Raw genomic sequence first — 23,293 nt, forward strand, 5'->3', positions numbered from 1 at the left:
TGTTTGTGTGAGTGAGGTGAGGAGGTGAGGGGTTCCTGGCTGGGTGCAGAGTTGTCAAATGTATTGTGTATGTGCTTCATGAGACAAGTGTTAAAATTTCGCTTCCAGGAACAGAAAATGCGGTTTGGGGGAAGCTGGGTGATAGTTAAATAAACATAGTTCCTGTTACTTACTTTTAAGTGTCATTTATAATGCTACGGTGTATTCTGCTAATTTTAGCCATAGTCAAAGTTTCAGTCGGTTTTTCCGACGTCGGAAAATGGGATTTACCGCTTGGTGGGGTGAGAAATCAGTACTATTATGTTGTTTACGCTTACTTAACCGCTTTAAAATTATGTAGCTGTCTTTGATAAAGCAATAATACATCAATTACCAAGATTACCAAGGTTACAACATATACAATATTATGTATCTCTGAAGTACCGCCCTGAGTCATATCAGAACACTATTTAAAAAGCAGGACTTTATCGCAGTGAAGGAAAACGAAATATATTAGATTCGTTTTTTAAACTATGATCTTCGTAAGTCCCAGTGTTCTTTTAAATAGTATAAATCAATATTAAGAATAAATGCCCATTGTAGAGTATTTTTTTAAACATCAGTAAAACTTCTAAATATGTTGTAATAGCTTCTAAAATCGCAAACTAGTAAGTCTTGGCTCAGTCTTTATGCTGTCTGTTATAAAAAGTTAAACTTATACTAAAAAAACTAATATGGTTCTGATTTTTCTTTCAGGAATACTGCGATTTTACTTTGGCTAAATCTTTATTTAAAGATTCAATAGTTAAAATAACAAGTAAGTAGAAATCATAACAATAATTTTAAAATATTAACAAATAGTTTGATGTTATTTTTTAACTACAACAAAGCAATATACCGGTGGTAGATTTTTTTTGACATTCATAAGTGCTTGTTGTAGCCTAAATTGAATAAAGATATTTTGACTTTGACTTTGACTTTATATGTCTTCGGCTAATAATATACAATACGCAAAATGTACACTACACGCAAAATGTGCTAACATAAAAATGTACATATGCAAAATCTACATCATGATAAATGTACATCATGACAAATGTACAGTACGCAGATTGTACAAACAATTAAATGTACATATGATAATTGTACAATATGCAAAATGTACTCCACTTGATAGTGGCAAAATGTACAAAGGTAGAATGATCAACACGCAAATTGTACATTACGGAAAAATAACAATACGCAAAATGTACAGTACTTGAACCTTGTAGTGATTGGCAACACTTTGTCTCTATGTGTGTGTCTATCAGAGGTATCAAGTTGTATGTCTAATTTAAAATTCTCTGAGAAAATTGCGGTAGTGTGAGAGACTCTGTAAGACAAAAAGAAGAAGAACCCTGGAAGAGCTAAATGCCATGTATGAGGACTGCTAACTGTACACTTGTACTTGTACATTTAACGTTTTGTACGATTGCTGATAGAGTCAGACTAGAGTCAAGAGGGGATCAAGTAAGAGTAGAGCGTGGGGTCCGACAAGGAGACCCTCTGTCGCCGAAGATCTTTATTGCTGTCTTGGAATGCATATTTAAGAAGCTACAATGGAAGAAGAAGGGCATAAGACTAGACGGCAATTATCTCAATCATCTCAGATTCGCAGACGACATAGCAGTCATTGCAGAATCTGCCAAGGAACTTAAAGAGATGATAAGACAGCTGGACGAAGCCAGCAGAGAAGTGGGGTTGCACATGAACGCCAGTAAAACTAAGATAATGACAAACAGCCATCAAGTCCCAATTACCATCAGAGGCAATACTATAGACTATGTGGATCACTACATCTACCTAGGTAAGCAGCTATCATTCAAAAACACAAACACAGAGGAAGAAGTAGAAAGACGAACTAACATAACTTGGAAAAAATTCTGGTCACTTAAGGAAATACTTAAAGGAAGCTACAACATGAATCTGAAAAAAGCGGTGATGGATTCTTGCCTCTTACCGAGTCTTCTTTACGGATGTCAAACATGGTCCCTCACTGATAAAATTAAACAAAAGATTAGAACTACGCAAAGGGCCATGGAAAGAAGCATGCTGAAAATAAACAGGAGACAAAAAATTAGAAGCAAAGACATACGAGACAAATCCAAAATACAAGATGCACTCACTCAAACTCTAAAACTTAAATGGCGGTGGGCGGGACACTTAGCTCGATACAAGGACAAAAGGTGGACAATACTCACAACTAAATGGAAGGGTCCCATTGGAAAAAGAAGAGTTGGCAGACCCTATAAAAGATGGACAGATGACATAGTGGAGTCAGCCGGACGAGACTGGCTGAAAAAAGCGGAAGATAGGGAGACTTGGAACAAGCTGGAGGAGGCCTACACCCAGAGAGGGGTCCAAATCTACGGAAACTAGTACTAACACAAATAAATAAACTAAGGAATTACTAACAATACTAACAACTTGCTAATTATAATTATAAAGGAAAATAAGTAGAGAAACTCCTGTAAGTATTTGGAAAATAAAAGGCTTTATTATTATTACGATTGCTGATTGAGCATTTTGCTTTTATCACATTTTGCGGATTGTGCATTTTGCATTGAACAATTCGCGAAATGTGTATTTTTCTTTTTACACATTTGCATTATGTGCTTTCAGCATAAGTTAGACGACCAGATGGCCTAGTGGTTAGAGAACCTGATTACGAAGCTTGAGGTCCGGGTTCGATTCCCACGTCGGGGCAGATATTGTATGAAAAGTATGAATGTTTGTTCTCGGGTCTTGGGTGTTTAATATGTATTTAAGTATGTATCTATCTATATAATTATACTTATCCGTTGCTTAGTACCCATAACACAAGCTTTGCTAAGCTTACTTTGGGACTAGGTTAATTGGTGTGTGAATTGTCCCGTGATATTTATTTATTTATTTAAGTACATTTTGTGTACTGTACATTTCCTGTACTGTACCTTTGTTATGATGTAATTTGCGTATGTACATTTTAACTCTTTGCACATAATGCTTGTAGTGTACATTTTGCGTATTGTATATTATCAGCCGAAGGCCAATATATATATATATATGTCATTGTATCCAAAATCAAAACCACCCTATTTCCACATGAGTTAATATATTTATGTCTAACAGACCAACTTTCATAAACACTACACAAGATGATAACATGTTTTAAACTCTATACAAGTTCATTCTCAAAAGTTGAGCTGGTAGTACCCTTAAGAATTAAATAATTTGTATTACTGTAAAATTAAACTAGTTTATGAGGATAGCAAAGGCGTTCGTCAAATTTCCGTTTCGTCAAAATCTTGTTTCGTCAAATTCTTGTTTCGTCATATTCTTGTTTCGACACATTCTTGTTTTGTCAAAATCTTGTTTTGTCAAAATCTTGTTTTGTCAAATTCTTGTTTCGTCAAATTCCTGTTTCGTCAAATAATTGTTTTGTCCAATTCCTATTTCGTCAAATTCTTGTTTCGTCGAATTCCTGTTTCTTCAAATCGGTATTAATCTGATTCGTTTGCCTTAGGACAGTTAATGACAAAAATGTAAAAAGGCATTGTTATTTTTATTATTATTACTTAACTATTAATTACCAAGTACTAACTAAAAATTAGAAATATGGAAACAAAATTAAAGTGTAACATAATTTCTGACGCAAACGGTAGGATTATTTTCCCAGTTTTACTACGAAATTGTGTCTTAAGGGCGGTAAATAAGGAATTACGAACGAGAGTCTATTAGAAGCCCGAAGTCGAAGACTGAGTGCTTTGTTTTTATCAAAAACGTGTATAGAGCCATGTTATTTTGTTATGAGGATTAAAGTTTCTATCTATCTATCTATGTTCGTAATTCTAGTACCGCCCGTGCGACATACAATGTTTTCATCACATTTGCGGAGTAAAATTTTATATTTGTAAAAGAAAAAATATAATTCTTCCAAATAGTTATTGGCGATGCCTTAGGCTGCGCTCTTGGCAGCGCCGCTCCCGCAGCATGCGCCTGACGCGCGGGTGCGTGTGCGGGTGGGGGGTGCTGGCGTGTATCAGTACGGGCCCTGACTCATTTGATTTGTTAGACGCATTTCCTGTTTTTTTTTTTCTTGTATAAAAAAATCCGATGCCTTCTCTCCCTATAGACAAATTTCCGAATTCCTTCTTTCCCTACACATATTTTCTGATATGTTTATTTTCTTGTATATGTCATATATGTGGGTACTTCAGTCTGTCAATATATGCCGTATACTCAAGACGTGTTTATTACTTTCCTGCTGTATGGTATACCGAACCCTCAGGATACTTCAGTGGCGACGACGTTTAATAAGAATCCGTGCGCAACGTGTAAAAAGTGACAGTTTTTTTTTTTAAAAAGAAAGAAATGTCGATCGGTAAATCGGCGAGTTCAAAGTGCACGCGGACGATTGGAGGTTATACGTCGAGCGCTTGGAGCAATACTTCATAGCTAACGGGATCGCGAGTGACAAACAAGTGCCGACGCTAATAACTGTTATGGGTGCAGAATGTTACGAACTACTAGTCAATTTATGTACACCAAAAAGCCTACTACTCACTCTTTTAAAGAAATAACGGCCATATTGGAAAAGCATTTACAACCGAAACCGAGTGTGCTCGCCGAACGGTTTAAATTTCGACAGAGGAAACAGGGTAACGGTGAAAACCTAGCAGAATACGTGGCAGTGCTGAAGAGGATGTCGAAAACATGCGAGTTCGGCAACTGGCTCGAAGAGAGCCTCAGAGACCAGCTCGTGTGCGGGATCAGCAGTGAGGTCATACGGCAACGTCTATTCACGGAAGATACGTTAGACTTCGTGAAGGCATACAGGATGGCAGTAAGCATGGAGGCGGCTGAGAAAGACGCGGCTGTTGTGGAAGGGCGTCAGAAACCGATAGATGACGTGAAGCAGGTGGACTGCCAAGTCATGGCGGGAATGTGGCAGCGCAATGCAGGCGGCGCACCGGCACAGCGGGTTGGCGGTGGCGGGCAGCAGGCGGTGCGCGGGCGCCGGCCGGCGCGGGCGAGGCCGGGCCGGGCGCGAGCGCGCTGGCGCGGCCTGGCATGGGCGCGGTGGCTAGGCAGGCGGCGCAGCAACAGTGCACCGTGTGCGGGAGCACACACGTTGAAGCGCCAGCGGCGTGCAAATTTGTGCGATACGTGTGCCGGGTGTGCAACCAAATAGGACACCTGCAGCGCGTATGTCCTAACCTGGCGGGGCATCACAACCTGGAGGTGACGGCGGACGCAGGCACGGACAGTGAGGACAGTGACGAGGTAATCGAGATCTGCATAAATCAATTAGCGATCGAGAACTGTAAGCCGATAATGATACCCATTAGTATAGATAGTAAAAGCATGTATATGGAGTGTGATACGGGCAGCGCCGTTTCTTGTATAAGTTACGACCTTTATGAAACGGAATTTAAAAAATTTACTATAAAGAAATGTAACTTATTGTTGAGATACTACACGGGGAGGTAGTTAGGCCCGTAGGTGTAATTAAACCTTTAGTTCAGTACAAAGATAAGAAGAAATATCTTGATTTATACATTATAAAGAATGGTAAAACACTTCTTTTAGGCAGACAATGGATAGCAACCTTGAATGTACAGTTACCTAAGTATATGTGTGAAAGTGTCAATAAGCTAAGTGAAAATATTGATTTTAATCTAAAGGAATTCAGTTCCAGATACTGTAAAGTGTTCGAAGACGGACTGGGCCGTTTCACCGGGGACGAGTGGGGTTCCACCTGCGGCCCGGGGCGCGGCCGGTGTTCCTGCGCGCGCGCCCGCTGGCGTACGCGCTGCGCGAGCCGGTGGAGCGCGCGCTGGAACAGCTGGTGCGCGACGGCGTGCTCACTCCCGTCGACCGCTCTGACTGGGCGACGCCCATCGTGCCCGTCGTCAAAAAGGACGGTAACATTAGAATATGCGCCGACTATAAGTTAACTTTAAATAAAGTATTGGAAGTCGACCGTTATCCACTGCCTAAAGTAGAAGATCTGCTAGCCCGGTTGGACGGGGGCGATCGATTTAGTAAAATTGATTTGTCGCAGGCGTATGCGCAATTCGAGTTGGACGAATCAAAAAATATACAGTAATTAATACACACAAGGGTTTATTTAGGTATAACCGACTGGTATATGGACTGGCGTCTAGTCCGGGCATTTTTCAGCGGCGTTTAGAGCAATTATTCGCGGATATACCCAACGTAGGCGTATTTCTCGATGACGTAATAATCACCGGTAAAGACACCAATCACCACATTAACAATTTACATAAAGTGTTCGAGCGGTTACAAGCTTTTGGGCTACGTGTAAGGCAAGACAAGTGTGTTTTTTTTGCTAAATCAGTTGATTATTTAGGTTACGTCATCAGCAAGCAGGGGGTGCACACATGCTCAGATAAGGTTAAAGCTATCACAAACACGCCTACGCCCACCAATGTATCGGAGTTAAAGGCTTTTATAGGCATGGTTATGTACTATGGGAAATTTATAAGAAATGTGAGCACAATTTTAGCACCATTATATAATCTGTTAAGAGCGGGAGTTACTTTCGAGTGGAATATGGAGTGCCAGGCCGCATTCGACCAGGTGAAGAGAGCGCTAGGCTCCAGTGAAGTGCTCATACATTATTCGACCTCGTTGCCATTAGTATTGACGGCTGACGCTAGCGGCGTGGGCGTAGCAGCGGTCATCTCCCATTTGACGCCGCAGGGTGAGCGGCCTGTGGCCTACGCCTCACGCACACTAACACCAGCCGAGCGGGCGTACGCACAGATCGACAGAGAGGCACTTGCCATCGTTTATGGAGTCAGAAAATTTCATCAATACCTGTATGGTAGGAAATTTATATTAAGAACAGACCATAAACCACTCACGTATATACTGGGTAGTAAGGTGGGAATACCGGTAATGGCCGCGTCACGTTTACAGCGCTGGGCCGTTCTTTTATCGGGCTACGATTATTCTATTGAGTATGTATCGTCCACTAAAAACTGTGCGGATGCGTTGTCGCGACTGCCACAGACGGGTAAGGAGCGCGGAACGGTGCAAGATATAACCTACGTTCATTTTGTAGAAAGCTTTTTACCGGTACTGAATCAGGATGTAAAGAATGCCACGCAAAAAGATGTTGTATTGAGTAGGATAATGACGTACGCTCAATCCGGTTGGCCCGGGACGTGCCAGGATGATGATATTAAACCGTTTTATGTCAGAAGAAACGAGATTTATATAGACCGTGGTTGTTTAATGTGGGGCTACAGGATGATAATACCATTAGCATGGCGGAGCACTATATTGAAACAGTTACACGCTAGTCACATGGGCATCGTAAAGACGAAGGCGTTGGCTCGCAGCTACGTGTGGTGGCCGGGCCTGGACGCCCAAGTAGAGGAACTGTGCCAGCGCTGCGAGACGTGCGCAGCGGAGGCGCCGGCGCCCCCGCGCGCCCCTCCCGCACCCTGGCCTTATACGGCACAACCATGGACTAGGATACATTTAGATTTCCTAGGACCATATAAAAGTAAAACATTTTTAGTATTAATAGATTCCAGCACGAAATGGCTGGAAATTTTTGAAATGGCACGAACAAATGCGATGTCAGTGATCAAGGTTCTCAGGGAAAGTTTCGCGAGGTTCGGGTTACCAGTCGAAGTAGTATCCGACCAGGGACCGCCGTTTACAAGTTCCGAATTTTGTGATTTTTTGAAACATAATGGGATACGACAATCGTTTTCACCAGTGTACCATCCGTCGTCAAACGGTGCCGCTGAGAATGCCGTTAAATTGTGTAAACGCGCCATTAAAAAAGCATACCGAGACAATATTGATGTAGAAGCCGCATTACAAACTTATTTAATGGCGTACAGGACCAGTCCGCATAGCACCACTGGTGAAAGTCCCGCGATGCTTTTGCAAAGGCGATCACTCAGGACGCGCTTAGACTTACTACGCAGCGAGGGGGCGGTAGAAGGCCGCGTCAAAGACGCACAAACCCGACAGGTGAGGGCGGCGGGAGGCGTCGCGCGCGCCGTCGCGCAGGGCGAACCAGTCTGGGCGCGCAGCTACAGCGGCCGCGATCGGTGGGTCGAGGGCACGGTAGCGGGTATAGAGGGTGGTAATAGGTACGCAGTGGATAACGGTGACGGCCGACTAATCCATAGACATATCGACCAGATAAGGCGCCGATCCGGATTTTCAAATGTTACATATCCTGACAGGGACGGAGACGATGGGTCAAAGTCCGAAGGGGGTGAGAACGAGTCCTCAGATGTGGGTGCGGTGACGGAAGCGGGTGAGAAATCATTCACTAACACGGAAGGTTCGGTGGTGGACCGAAATAATAAAATTGTTCAGTCTGTTGCCCCGCCCCCGTCACCACGACCTACACTTCGACCACTTCCTCATAGAATACGTAAACAGCAACTTGAAATAGATTAAGTTAGTTAAGTATCTAATAAGGTTAACTTTAGTGGCTATAGATAAGATAAATACATAATGTAACCAAGCTCATGATGTTACCTTACCTACTACGTTAATTTTAAGACGCATATGGAAATATGCATGTATTAGAAGCGAGATCTTTAAAATGTATGCACCTTTTGCGTATTATCCTAGTGTTAGTTAAAAGTATCTTATTTCCTTGGACAGGACTTAAACATTAAGGGTGGAGGTGTCATATATGTGGGTACTTCAGTCTGTCAATATATGCCGTATACTCAAGACGTGTTTTATTACTTTCCTGCTGTATGGTATACCGAACCCTCAGGATACTGGCACGTGAGGTATCCCATCTTAGGCCTCTAGGTTGGCAACGCGTCTGCAAATACCCTGGTGTTGCAGATGTTTATGGGCGGTGGTGATCTCTTACCATCAGGAGACCCACTTGCTCGTTTGCCATCCAGTCGTATAAAAAAAAAAAAAAAAAAAAAAAAAAATACTTCAGTATAAAAATTTCCGAACGCATTCTTTCCTATAGACGTATTTTCTGATATTTTAATTTTCTTGAAAGAAAAAATTCCGAAACGCCTTTATAACCGATCTTATTATTTACTGATATAAATTTTTACGTTTAGAAAAAGAGCAGTTGTCAGTTTTAATTTTCTTTAGCAAATTTACTTCCCTATGACAGAGTTGACGGAGCGCCACTGCATGGGGCTCCTATTTCTGGGCAGCGTGCCCTTCGGGCATATAAAGCAACCTAACGAACCTATTTATTTATTTGAACCAACCTATCTACTTTGTTTTTGTTAATCGAAAGCTTTTGACATTCTACATAGACGTATGTGTATCAAGTTTATGACAAATAATATTATTAATTTTGTACTTCGATATTATATTCATTCGACCAGTCGTGTTGTATGTATTTTGAACGTTATAGATTACGAACATTATTCATTTAGGCTTTCGACATTCTAGACGTATGTGTATCAAGTTTATGACATTTGATTTTAGATGTTATGCTACGTAACCGTAAAAGCACTTGAATATACTTAAGGTTTCATAAATAAGAATCGGTTATTAAGGCGTTTCGGAAATTTTATACATATAAAATATAGATCAGTTAATAATAAGACCGGGTGAAAAGGCGATTCGGAATTTTTTCTACAAGTACAAATATAGATCAGTAAATATTACGATCAGAGGAAAAGTCGATTGGATTTATTTATACAAGAAAAATATATATCAGGAAATGCGTCTAACAAACCACTCATTTACCGATCTTGGGCTTCATGACAACAAAATTAGTACGGGCAATGACTCATTTACCGACCACGGGTTTCATGACAAGCATATTAAGGTTGAGGGTTTTATTTGGGGGGTTCCAAGTAGTTCCAACCAAGGTAGCCTGCATGTTGCGACACTGTTTACTAGCAAATGTGATGAAAAATCCTAAATATCATTACAACTTAAATATATATTTATTTATTTAATTAGGTGTATACTTTTTATTGGCAACAAATATAATGACCATGGTATCTGGGACTCAATTCTTGTGACGGGACTAACGGGACCCTATTACTAAGCCTACCTACGCTGTCCGTCCGTCCTAACTTTAGAGGTATATTTTTTTTAACCGTAAAAGAAAGCGTTTTTTTTAACTGACTTCAAAGTTAGGAGAAGGTTCTCAATTTTTCGGGATATTTTTTATATGTATAGTCGACCAAGAAATTCCTTTACCATTACCTACCACCCTAAGGTTCAATGTCAGTTGTACTGCTTAAAACATCAAAGGCCATTTACAAGTCAATGTGACATTTAGCCTTATTGTTTTTTATTCTGATGTAGGAGCTGTCATAAGAAAATGGTAAAGCACTTACTTAGTCGACTATAGGTACCTGTGTTCCCCGATTACTCAAAGACCGCAGGACCGATCTGAAAAAAATGTTTTTTGTTGGTTTTTATTTTAAAACATTTTTCTGAATATGTGTTATTGCGGCGGATTTTCTAACAAATAATACAAAATAGAGAAAGTTCAAAAAATAAAGGGGTTCCCATACAAGAACAACCCTTTTTTGTTTTCAATGTATTTTTTATTAAATTGGTTATATCGTAAAGTAAGTAAAACATACAAGCGTCAAATGTGGTATGATTATATAGTACAAACCCTAAAAAAAAACAACAAATACTTACTAAAAAATGGTATATGTATTGTATAGTACGATGTAGTTTTTGATGTCACTTTTTCTATTAACTGTACTTGAGACTGACAAACTACGTATCTAATTTGACAAAACAAGAATTTGTCAAAACAGGAATTAGACGAAACAGGAATTTGACGAAATAGGAATTTGACGGAACAAGAATATAACGAATCAAGAATATGACGAAACAAGAATTTGACGAAACAGGAATTGGACGAAACAAGAATATGATAAAACAAGAATTTGACGAAATAGGAATTGGACAAAACTAGAATTTGACAAAACAATAATATGACGAAACAAGATTTTGACGAAACAGGAATTTGACGAACGTCTTTGCTATGAGTACTGTAAAATTCTATTCAGTCACCTAAGAATAAAACACAAATAATTATTTTCAGCACCCAGTTCAACAAATTGGGGTGTTATATGGTAACATGTTACACCCCTATTTAAAGAGCCATCACCTCAAAGTCAAACCTGTAATTAAAATAAAATCAAACTTCATTTTTTTCTGTAAAGACGGTTAAATGTGATGCCGTCTCTGTCTATTTGAACAAAACAAATAGAGACGGCATCACACCTAACCGCCAGTTAACACTAATCAATGGATGGTGAAACAGCCCCTCAGTCTGTGTCATTGTAGATCAAATGGATGAACTAGTTTTACAGTTTTTAATGCAGTTTTTAGCCAATACTGAAGGGGTGAAGTCTATAAAAACATATTTTAAGACCTTTATACACCACATTATTTAGACGCGCGTTTGTATCAAACAATACGCACATGAGTTGTATGGCTGCTCTATGGAAAGAAAAACGTGCTGTTAATGCGGATTTCTAAAATTCACGTCAATGACATGTTTAAAAAAACGCAATGTGCAAAGGCCCTTAGCTAACATTGGTGTCTGCTAAGCTTATGGTAATTAATTGATGATGTAAATGACCTTCTTACATTCAATTCTATTACAGTTGGCTGTGACAATGTGGATTCTAATCTCACTGTATCATACCGCTGGGATCAAAGTTCATGCTCTCCTGACTACTTCCATTACTTTGAAAAGGTAAGAACTTGGCATTACCCTGTAGAAAAATAATAATAAAAGGAATGAGAGAGAAAGAGAGTGAGAAATGAGAACAGGCATGTTACCATGTATTTCCTTCTGCAATTGATCACCTGTCTGACTGTCAATGTACTCATACATACCATATTTCAGGGTTGCATACTTTAGTTGACACAAATGGAACCCTTATCATCACTTTGTTGTGTGTCCGTTCTCCTATCAAGATCCTTTTTCCAGGAACATGTGGATGTATTAAGAGTTGTGGATAAAGCTCAGTTCGAGGCTTGGAGACTCAAATCCTTAAGACTGCAGAGTCTTAAAGACTGCACTATATTGGAGATTTTTTTTATACATATGGATGCAAGAAACTGTCTTTGTGGGCTTTGAGTCGTTAAGCCTCGAGAGTCTTTAGGCTTTGAGTTTTTAAGCCTCGAAATGAGCGTTTTTCACAACACTAGGATGTATCAAGGTGATATTAATATTAAATACTTGGGTCTGCTGCTCTTGAAGCAGTGGAAAAAAATAATTTCTAAGATAGAATTAAACTAGGAGTTTCTATACAAATTGCTCCAAATCCAATCCAATGGGGTACTTCCGGTTCTCCTAGAGACTTGAAATTTATGAAGGTTGCTATTGTAGCTGGTTGTGGTTACTAGTTGGTAATGGTTTTCAAAGTCAACTCAAAATTTAAGCTATTCCCTGGGTGCGAAGTACTAGGTGAGGGGTAGTGAAATATATTGCAGCGCTCATAGTGGCCAAAAGTAAAAATAATGTAGTCAGAGCCAATAAAGTTGCGGACGCTAGGTGGCGCTGATGTCGTGCACAGAGCCAATATAGAACAAGTACTTAAGAATTTTTAAAAAAAGTCTACCACAATTCGGAAAAGCCTCTTTTGATAAGAATCCGGCAAGAAACTCAACGAAGTATATATTTAGGTATTTTTTTATTTACGCATTTATGCGAGCGAAGACGAGGGTGGCGTCTAAAAAGATATAAGTCCTCTATCTCATCTGACGATAAGTACCTGCTGATAAGGCCGAAGATTTAGCTCACTCCCTGGTTGCCCCCTAGCGTCATTGAATAGCCTTGAATTGGGTATATTTGTATTTCGGGAATCTCGAAAACTGAGAAAATTTCAACGATATTGGTTTTTGGGCAGAAACAATCATTCTAGCTTGGTTTTATTTCTGGGGAAACGGGTGCTTTTGAAAAACTTTGACTTTGACTTCGAAACAAAATATGACAAAGATGACGCGTACAAGTCTGGGACCACTCCCAGACTTGTACGCGACATCTTTGTCATATTTTTGTTTCGAAGTCAAAGTCAAAGTTTAGTGGTACCACTACCACTACCATGAGTTTACAGTGACCGTACTCGATAGCGACGGCGTAAATTATTTGTAGAGGCGCTGTACAATTCTCTGCCCTTAGTGTAAGTTTTCGGTTACAAAATACGTCACGATCGCGTACGCGTTAAAATCTCAATTTGTATGGAAACGCGAACATCGCAAACGTTCCGCTAGAGGCGCTCTTCGTGTTTCCATATAAATTGAGATTTTAACGCGAACGCGATCGAGACGTATTTTGTAACCGAAAAATTACACTAAGGGCACTCCATACAAATAATTTACGCCGTCGCTATCGAGTACGGTCGTCGGTCACTGTATGAAACTCATGGTAGTGGTGCTGAAGTGGCATACGGTGTGACGTTTCGCTGAACTTTAACTGGCTTTATCTAATCCAGCGCCTTTGCTCTGATCAAGGTAGAGCGAGATTGTCTACACCGCTTCCGCGCTTCTCAAAAGGCGCCATCAACATTTTACTTTGAACAGGAAACTGGCAAATGGCAAATGGCGCCCCTGGCCATCTGGCGACTAGAGCGAGCGCTCCTCGTGCATTATAAAAACAGGTCACGTGTGTGTAGTGCCATGCGCGGAGTAGGGTTCCGTTCCGTTATAAGATGCGTGAAATCTTCAATATTAAAATTTTATCGGCTGTTGAGTAGGTAAGGTACTCCCTTAAATTGAGAAAATTTAAAAAAAATCATGATTCCTCCTCGGTACCTCGTCGGTACCTTCTAGTCCATAAAATTCTACATAAAAAAATGCAAAATGAATTATGGCAGTTGTGGTGTAACTTTCAATGCCCCAGCTGCATACTTCGCCGTTCTTAGTAGCTTGGGACAAGTCTTCTAGGGCTATCGCTTTTTTACATTTAAATTTATAACTTACTAGCTTAAGCCCGCGACTTCGTCTGCGCGGATCTAGGTTATCGCGCGGTGGCGCCCTCTACCGGAATAAAAGGTATCCTATGTTGATCCTTGGGGTTCAAAATATCTATATACCAAATTTCATCAAAATCGGTTCAGTGGTTTCGACGTGAAAGCGTAACAGACAGACAGACAGACAGACAGAGTTACTTTCGCATTTATAATATTAGTAGGGATTATGGTGCCTGCGAGATGTGAGTGCGTGCAAATCTTCATCTCGCATAAATAAGGAACTAAGATTTCATCTATTTATATAATTATATTTATTTATTTTTATATAATTAAATTCAATAACAGGAACTTTAAGTCCGTTAAGTCTAGAAACCGAAAGTATTTGTCGGTTACTAATCTATGAAAGTATATTTTGTAGAAAAAAAAGTTTTTTTATTTCAAAAATAGTATAATTTTGATACTTCTTACCCCTAGTAAGTATGCCACCCCTAATTCATTTTGTTTTATATAATTTCGACCTTCCAAATTTTAAATTTGTGACAACCCTTCCTTACTTGCGTAAATACCTATACAGGCTGCGGTATCGCTCAACTTCAAAGGCGTCTGTGAAAGACCTCTCCAAAAATACTCCTAATAAACTTAAAGGAAACTTGCCACGGAGCGACTTCACGACTCAAGTGTCACAGCCGAACTGGCGCGCCTCGCGGTCCATATTTTAACCCCGCACGCCGCAGTAAATATCCCGTGGAACGAGTTTCCGGGCTTATTTACGCTTCTAGAGAAATTATTATTCGTAGGGTCTATTCCAAGGAGAACAGTTGGTAGTTTGCGTCGCAGCAGCTCGCCACCAAGGCTCAATTGCATAATAAAGTACAAGCAAGTACCTACTATTATTAGCTTGTACTTTGTTATGCAATCGGGCCAAGCACTAGCGTTGCCTACCCGCTGCCTACTCAATGCACGCCAGTCTCGTGGATTTAGATGAGAAGAAAAATCATCTAACTTAACGTGTAGGGGAGGCATCGTATAAAATCCAAGTTTCATTTTACCTCTTTGCTATTAATTTATTATGTACTATCGAGCCAACTCAATCGTGACCCGGCCTGGAATCTTTTCGTAGAAAAACTCATAGTGACACCGCATTGCTTGACAGGGGTATTCATTGTGACACTTACCTACTGAAAACGTTCTAAGATGGGTCAGGAATCAAACGGTTCGACTGTACTGTCTATGTCCTTCCGATAGGCTTTACAAGTAAATGAGTACTAGTCGATCAAAACTCAATGATATATATTTGCCGCATACGGAACCCTAAATTGCGTGTAACACGAGACACGACACTTGGCTGTTTGATTCCCAGTGATGGTCTTATTTTTCTGGTTTTTCTGTGCATCTATATTTCAGTTTGTATTTTCAATTTAGGTTTTACGGGATGACCGTAAAAGTAAAAATTTCAAGAAAAGATTCCAAAAATCAATCTTAACTTGGCTGTTCTTTATTTTATTTTGATTGAACCAATTGTTTTCGCATCTTCCAGCGTATTGTAAGTTGCAAAAAACCCCCCAGCGACTTGGTGGGGAACAAAACATTACTTCAGCGTGCTACCGGCGAATTCAAATTTTTGTGTCCGAACAAGCAGCCCTATCCCCTGGTCTATAAGAATGACGCCGCGATGACAGATGAAGCCAAGAAGGATGCTGGGGCCATCGCACAATCTGTAAGTTTTTTTTTTATTATGAGAGGGAAGCAAAGTAAGAGGGTCATCTGAAATGATCACCACCGCCCATGAGTACCAACAACTCCAGGAGAGTCATTCTCTGTTGCCGGCCTTTAAAAACGTATAAGCCCTTATCTTGAAAGCTCCGATGTCATAGTTGTCAGGAAACACCGCTGACGGAAGTTGATTCTACAATTTCACTGTATGTGGCAGGAAGTGCCAACTTCGACTAGGTACAATTAAAACAGGAACTGGTGCAATTAATGTACGCCTGTAATAGGGATGATGACATCAATCAACTGATCCGCAGATCCCTGTACTTAACCATCTGTCAGAACCAGCACTGGTAGGTACGCCTATCAGATTATTTCCAAACTTAATTAGGTCCTGGCCCTATTACTATAATACGAAGTGCAAAATTCGAACTTCGTATCTTCAGCTGACCCTAATATAATTTAATAGTAGAGTGAGAGCGGTTTCATACGAACTTCGAATTTCGTAGTGGCCCCCTGGCGCTACGCAGTCGGCTGCCGCGGTGTGATCGCAATGAGGGCTATCCCGTATAATTCGCCGCTAGAGGCGCTAGTGTAGCGAGAGGTCTCCGAAATGTCGAATGTCACTGTTGTAACAAACTAAGCACTATACTTCAGGCAGGACCTTTGTCTACAGTGGCGCCAACTGGTGAGCGCGAAAACGGTACCCTTCATTGCCTCGAGGGTTTCTGTGATAGGCTAGTTGACGCAGGGGTTCGTTTGACAACTTTTGTGTGCGACGTGTGGTCTAGCTGGCTATATTTCCCAAGCATATGTATGTATACGTGCATAGAAGCAAGGGAAGCAAAGGAGGCCTTTGCCCGGAAATAAGATCATTAAAAAAAAATCTGTTTCAGAAATCTTCCTCCCTCATCACTGTGGCTAATGAAGGTGTCTACATCCTAAGCATAGCTGTCCTGAGCACAACCAAGTTCAATGGCACAGTTCATATTGAGATGGTGAAGGACTCGAGTTACTTGTCCGCTGCTATCTACCCTCTTTTACCGGTAAGTGCGGTTCTGTGGTTCAAATAGTTTGCAGAAAGATCTCCTTTGGAAAGAACCTTCTGGTTTTGGCAAACTGTTCTATAGAACAATTTTTGAATTGTTTGATAGGTCTTCCGAAGCAATGCCTTGAGTTGAAGCAAGAAGACTGGATTATAATGAGTGTGGGCTTTTAAAAGTGTTTTTGGTATCAAATAATGTACACACAACATTGCAAGTTAAATAAAAGCTTGTAGAAACAGTAAATGTACCAAATTAGACCGAATCCACAAAGTTAAGCTCCTACTCTTTGCAGTTTTGACGCTCAGCTATTATGCTAACTTTAACAGGACCACAAACACTTTTGGTTTATTTGGTGTTCATGTTTATTTTCGTCTTTTTAGTTTTTTTTTGTTAGAAAAGTGATTCTGGTGGTCATTATATGTAAGTTATGTAACCCCCTTTAAAATGATTTATTAGTCAGTCTATTTGTAAAATATTTCTTCCTTCTCCTTTTCCCCTTTAGTTTTTCGGCGTGATGTGCGCAGTATACACTGTGTTGTGCGCAGCGTGGCTAGTAGTGTGCGGCTTGCAATGGCGGGATCTACTGCGCATCCAGTACTGGATCGGCGGCGTGGCGCTACTTGGCATGATCGAGAGTGCCACGTATTACGCCGTCTACTCGTCCATCGACCGCACTGGGTGAGTTAATGCACTTCACTGTGCAGTACTTCATCATAGAGAGTAAGATCTTCAAAGTACCCTGGTTTGATAATTCCAGCCTCCCCAGGGATCTTCTCGTGTGGGCTTTTCACGTGCGGTCTGGTCACACATAGACTGAAGTGAAGTCCACATTTTCTTTTGGAATGTGATCAGAATAAGGACATCAGAGACAGGTATTTGGATGGTATGGGCTTGTTCAATGGAGGTGTAAATGTAATTCCAAGTCAACCGCTTTCAGAAGAAGCGATGCTGATGTACAGATTCATTAGACAGGCCCTTGCATCCAGGGACGTAGTTTCAGTGCAAGGGAGAGCGTAATATCTGTAGTGTGGTGTACCTATATGACTAAAGCTCCTATCAAATGAATTTGTCGCTAAAGTCGAACTTTCAAGTTTATAGACACGGCTATTGGCATTATTGTTTTATGAGTATCAACTTTAGGATGGTAGACCATATATTTTACTGATGGTACATGTAGCTCAAAAGTAGCTTCCCTCCTTAGTACTTTGTCGCAGTAATTGGAAGTACTGGGACAGTTTGAGATGTTTCAAGTTAGTAACACTGACAAAGCAGCAACTAAGCGATACAGCTAGTTTTGATTCAACATGTTTTTTGATAATATTTTGTATTTCTTTAATGGATTTAAAATTATTTTTAATTTTGTGAATAAACTTTGGCACTTTCCAATCGGTAAGAATATACAATAAAATGACTTTTTATTGAACAGCACAGATTACTACTGTCTGTGGATACAGACAACAGCAGCAACAATACTAATAACAGTTCCGTTTCGCAGGTACTTCAACGCGGAGGCGTACATGTTTGCGGAGTGGGTGTCGGTGGCGAAGCGCGCGCTCGCAAGGATGCTGGTTATTATCGTGTCCCTTGGCTTCGGTATTGTAAAGTGAGTCAAAGTACAAACTTAGTAAAGGCTGACCAGAATTATAAAAAAACCTCGCCATATTGCGGAAAACCAATAGAACTAATTTCTTGCACTGGTAACACTAAATTCAAATGTCATCTGTCTATTGCTGTCAAAGTTTAACGTTGTTTGCGCGTGGTATTTTAAAGTGTTATTTTGTTTTTTTGTGCGTTAAAATGCCGAAGATTATCCATAGCCTTGGAAGGAAAATAATTCACAATGTATAAAAGTATTTTTGTCATAGAAAAAGTCTGAGGGATTAGAAAATATTCCTTTAAATAACATCACCGACACCGTTGTCAATATGACTGGTAGGTATCGTATAGTAAGTGTAAAGAATGTTGCAATATAAAACGTAGAAGTGCTGCCCTCGCGTCAGGTTTTTTTATATTCCTGGTCAGCCTTCAAGTAGCTGTTCGGGTTAATGTTTTTGCCACCAAATTTTGCGATGATTTTATTTAGTAATAACTTAAGAACTTAACTAACAAAAAGTTGGAAAACCTCCGACTTTGTCACTTCAAAGTGCAATATCTCAAAAATGGCTAAACTGATTTTGATGAAACATGTCTAAGAACCATAGCTAGAAAGCCTGCTTTCAAATAAAAAAAACTCATTCAAATCGGCCCATCCGTTTAAGAGCTGCATTGCCACAGACAGACACACATAGCGGTCAAACTTATAACACCGCTCTTTTTGCGTCGGAGGTTAAAAAATGACGATACCTTAGTAATTTGTTATTTTAATAAATTATTAACAATAAATGTCAATCCTTGTTTATTATATTGAATACCTGATTTAATCTTATTAAATAATGTAGTCAAATAAGACATTAAAGAGTGAATACTGGCCATGGCCTGGCCAGGCAATGTTGTTTGAAATTCCATTACTGCCCTCTAATTTAAAACTAGAACGAATGTTTAATAGTGCTATACAAAGACGTACTTCGCGTTCTATCATCACGAATATAAGGACGACATTTCCTTGGATGTTTGAGAAAAAATATTTACATACCACAAACTCTTATTCCGACGTAACACATTTGTGAGAAGAAATCATAGCAAAAAATTATTTATGAAAAGGTTTCACCTGGTACGTGATTCAGTTTCCTCGACTGTACCTGAAACCTGAAAAGAAAAGCTAACGCAACTTTCGGCATAAGTGCCTTGTGCTTGTGTCTGCAAATTGTGGATGTAAAGGTTATATGTATGTTTGTTTGTTTCAGGCCTCGGTTGGGTCCCGCTTTGCAACGAGTTGTGGGTACCGGGGTCCTTTGGGGCATCCTCGCAGCTATTGAGGCGTGGCTACGTCTACACCACAAGGTAAGTACTGACCACTGAACTGAGGAATTATCGGTTGAGACAGCAAAACTACCTTAAAGCGGCGAGTGAAGAAAGAGCGAATGAGAGATGCAATGAGGGCTACCGTTTTCGCGCTCACCAGTTGGCGCCACTGTAGACAAAGGTCCTGCCTGAAGTATAGTGGTTAGTTTGTTATTACGGGCGTGAAAACAAAATTTACATTTAAATCATATTTAATACCTTAAAACCGTACCATAAAAATATCGAACCACAGTGTTGTGTAGTCCCGTTATGTTCGGGAAAACGCGAAGGCAAAGGTTTCCGAAAGACAAAACTGTCTCAAAACACAGACATTAATTGCCCCGTAACGCATATTTGCCATAATTAATTTCAGGTATTGCAAGATATCCACAAAATTATTCTAATTATGAATAATCTCGCGTAGTTCACCCAAAAACAGTGAGATTTGACATTTCGGAGACCTCTCGCTACACTAGCGCCTCTAGCGACGAATTCATACGCGATAGCCCTCGTTGGCAAAATTAAATAGGCTCAGAATTGCTCAGGAGCTATGGAGAGAGCTATGCTTGGGGTTTCTCTACGGGATCGAATCAGAAATGAGGAGATACGTAGAAGAACAAGGGTCACCGACATAGCCAAGCGAATTAGCTCGTTGAAGTGGCAATGGGCAGGCCATATAGCACGGAGAACAGATGGTCGTTGGGGCCGAAAGGTTCTCGAGTGGAGACCGCGGATCGGCAAGCGCAGCGTAGGACGTCCACCAACGAGATGGACGGATGACCTGGTTAAAGTCGCGGGTTCACGGTGGATGCAAGCCGCTTCCAACCGAGGCAACTGGAGGTCTATGGGGGAGGCCTATGTCCAACAGTGGACGTCCTATGGCTGATATGATGATGATGAGCCCTCATTGAGCTGAGAAATTTTAGACAAGAGGTCGTAAAGTAATTACGTCATATCAATTGCTATCGCTCCGCTTGTCAACCCGCTAATCTCTCCGCTACAGATTTGTTATACATACAGTTGTGTTGTTTTAAGGCGGACGACTCGAATCGCGACTTGCTTCTGTCCGAAGCGCCGATGTCTCTTCTCGACAGCGCCATCTGTTGGTGGGTGTTTGTCTCGCTTGCACACACCATGCGCACACTGCAACTGAGAAGGTCAGTACTACTCGCTCGTTCGGTACTTGTTTATCATTGAAATATGTGTGGTATGGTAGATCAAGTTTATAAGGTCTTGTTTCGTCCTTTTTAGTTTTTATTTATTTTTTCAGGCAGTTGGATTCAATTTTTTTATATAATACTGTCGTAAATTTGGTACAAAGTACAAGATTAACTATTTACTATCGGGTACACTGGGACAACTGTCAATTATCGTGTAAAGAATTGATGTGGTCATTAATACGAGACTTTATCTTTACTTCAACATTATCTTGACTAATTAAGTTTCATAAATTTCATATTATATGTCATACACACAATGCCGTAATACGGGTTGAAAGTCATTATTCACTTTATATCAGCCTGTCTCATTCTGTTTCCCAGGAACACGATAAAGCTGTCCCTGTACCGGCACTTCACTAACACGCTGATATTCGCGGTCATCTCTTCAGTCGTGTTCATGCTGTATTCCATCAAAGCTTTCAGAGTGTTGCCGTGTATTACTGTGAGTTTAAATCTTTTCTTAAGCCACGTACGCACTATGCGGCTAACCGCGCGTTTGACGCGCCCTCTCTGAGGTTGCACGTAAATTAAAATATCGATATTTATATCGAAAGCTTGAAAATATCGATATTCGATAATATTTATTTTCAATGCTACACCCTTTTTATCTTTCAGGATTGGAAGGAGGTGTGGATGGACGAGGCGTACTGGCACATCCTGTTTGCGAGCGTTCTGACCGTCATCATGGTGTTGTGGCGGCCCACTAACAACAACCAGCGCTACGCCTTCACGCCGCTGCTGGATAACGCTGATGACGAGGATGACGGTAAACCTGGTTTCTGACTGCTTAGGATCCATAAATTGCATCACACATTATGGCTCTGTTCTCTGGTGGAAACTCAGCCTAAACCCCTGGTTTCTGGCAGCTTTGGGGTCGTCCATAAATTATGTTACACATTTAGAGAGGGGGGGGGGGTCATGCTGATTATGACAAAAGGTACAAAATAACTGCAACATAATACGCGTGACAAGGGTGCTACATGAAAATGGTCATTGGTGTGACGTACTTTATAGATGGGCCCAAAGCACATGCTTTTGCAGAGTTTTAAGACTTCATTTGCTTTGCTAGCTTTAATATTCAGGAGAATTATCATGTAATATTTTGTTTTCAAAAAATAACTTTCTAGTAACATTTTTCTTGGCAATGATGGTCTGTCCGAAAGCGCTGGTAGTATAAAAAACTGACATGTAAAAGAGCGCTTTGCGGTAGTACAGAATAAACGTTTGATTTTGATTTCATAGCCACGCGACTCCGCAATGTGTCATTTGCGCGTTTCTCACACCGTGTAAATAAAGCTTAACACCTTCGTTTGAATCACTAAGCTCTTAGATACACTTTCATATTGTCTAAAGTTCGAGGTCAGCTCAATAAATCACTCTTTGGCATGCTAAGAAAAATTCTCGTTGCTGAGCGGCCCGTCTGGCAGCTCGCCCTCTCTGGTAATCTGTAAAAGGGCATTTTTCAAAAAAAAGCCTGAGTACCTTTTCTTTTTGTTTTTCCTTCCGATAGTTTAAAAGTTAACTTTAAATAAATGTCCCAAACAAAAACTTGTTTTGTGGAGTTTTTAAACACTTGATATGGGCGTCACAAAACTGACTCATTCATTTATTTATTGCATATCACGTTAGCAGTTGTTACAATTCGGTATAGTCAATTAGTCACATGTGACGCCCTGCAAGCGCACAGCAACATGAGAGGTTACTACTACATTAATATCATGTCATAAAAAATCTATTACAATACAATGTATTTCTTGCAAAATGTATTGATATTTTGAAAGAAAAGGTACTTACACTTTATTTGAAAACGCCCAAAAGCCATCTGAGGCTAACAGCAACAGTCTTTTCGAAAAAAAATGAAACTAAACTTCAATTTGCAGAAGAAGAAGAACAATTCGTGAATGACGCGTATGGGGTGAAGATGCGAGGCACAAGTGTGACTGAAATCGAGCGAGAGGCCCGGGAGCCGCAAGAAAATACCAACACTTTGGACTCGGACCTTCGCTGGGTCGAAGAGAATATCCCCACCAGCACTCTACCTCTTTTAGACTCCGACGAGGAAATTATTAACACAAAGTTTGAAGTGTCCAAAATGCAGTAAAGTTACTTAATAAATCAATGTGTAAAGTATTAAAAGACGTGTTTGTTTTTGACTTGTAGATGAGAATATTGAGGATCGTGTTCAATGAATATTAATTAAGACACAGTTAAATATGAAACTGCTGCAAGAACTCTTAATCTTAAGTAAATCTAAAAGACAGATTCCATTGAAAGTTCATAAATAAATATGTGCGTATGTAAGGGCTACTTGCACAGAAAAGGGTAGCCTAGAAAAAAAAATCCAAATAATAATTAAAAAATAATTAACTAAGAGAAAACTGATGTGAGTAGAAAAGCAAAGATTTTAACTAAAACTTATATGCTCTTGACCGTATAT

The 23,293-nt window shown here is 40.2% G+C and overlaps 1 protein-coding gene across 2 annotated transcripts; it reads left to right on the forward strand.

Moving 5' to 3' along the window:
* The first annotated feature begins 157 nt into the window (after nt 1-157).
* On the forward strand, nt 158-22,992 carry LOC141445147 (transmembrane protein 87A-like). 2 transcript variants are annotated; one of them, XM_074110929.1, is made up of 12 exons: nt 158-281; nt 736-796; nt 11,628-11,719; nt 15,478-15,657; nt 16,547-16,696; nt 17,199-17,374; nt 18,192-18,299; nt 19,540-19,636; nt 20,672-20,793; nt 21,178-21,298; nt 21,472-21,622; nt 22,737-22,992. In XM_074110929.1, the coding sequence occupies exons 1-12, from the start codon at nt 192-194 to the stop codon at nt 22,955-22,957; spliced, it is 1,569 nt and encodes a 522-aa protein (XP_073967030.1). In that variant the 5' UTR covers nt 158-191; the 3' UTR covers nt 22,958-22,992. The 2 variants fall into 2 exon arrangements, with proteins under 2 accessions (XP_073967030.1, XP_073967031.1); XM_074110930.1 differs by lacking the exon at nt 158-281 and adding an exon at nt 498-521.
* The last annotated feature ends 301 nt before the right edge of the window (nt 22,993-23,293 follow it).

The sequence above is a fragment of the Choristoneura fumiferana genome, unplaced genomic scaffold (assembly GCF_025370935.1).
Source record: "Choristoneura fumiferana unplaced genomic scaffold, NRCan_CFum_1 Sck3bRy_373;HRSCAF=918_pilon, whole genome shotgun sequence".
Lineage (NCBI taxonomy): Eukaryota > Metazoa > Arthropoda > Insecta > Lepidoptera > Tortricidae > Choristoneura > Choristoneura fumiferana.

Bases quoted from the DNA above. Each gene is read 5' to 3' on its own strand.
- LOC141445147 (XM_074110929.1), top strand. From the start codon at position 192: ATGCTACGGTGTATTCTGCTAATTTTAGCCATAGTCAAAGTTTCAGTC. The intron at 19,637-20,671 runs GTAAGTACTGAC...TGTTGTTTTAAG, and splicing joins GGCTACGTCTACACCACAAG to GCGGACGACTCGAATCGCGA. The intron at 20,794-21,177 runs GTCAGTACTACT...TCTGTTTCCCAG, and splicing joins CGCACACTGCAACTGAGAAG to GAACACGATAAAGCTGTCCC.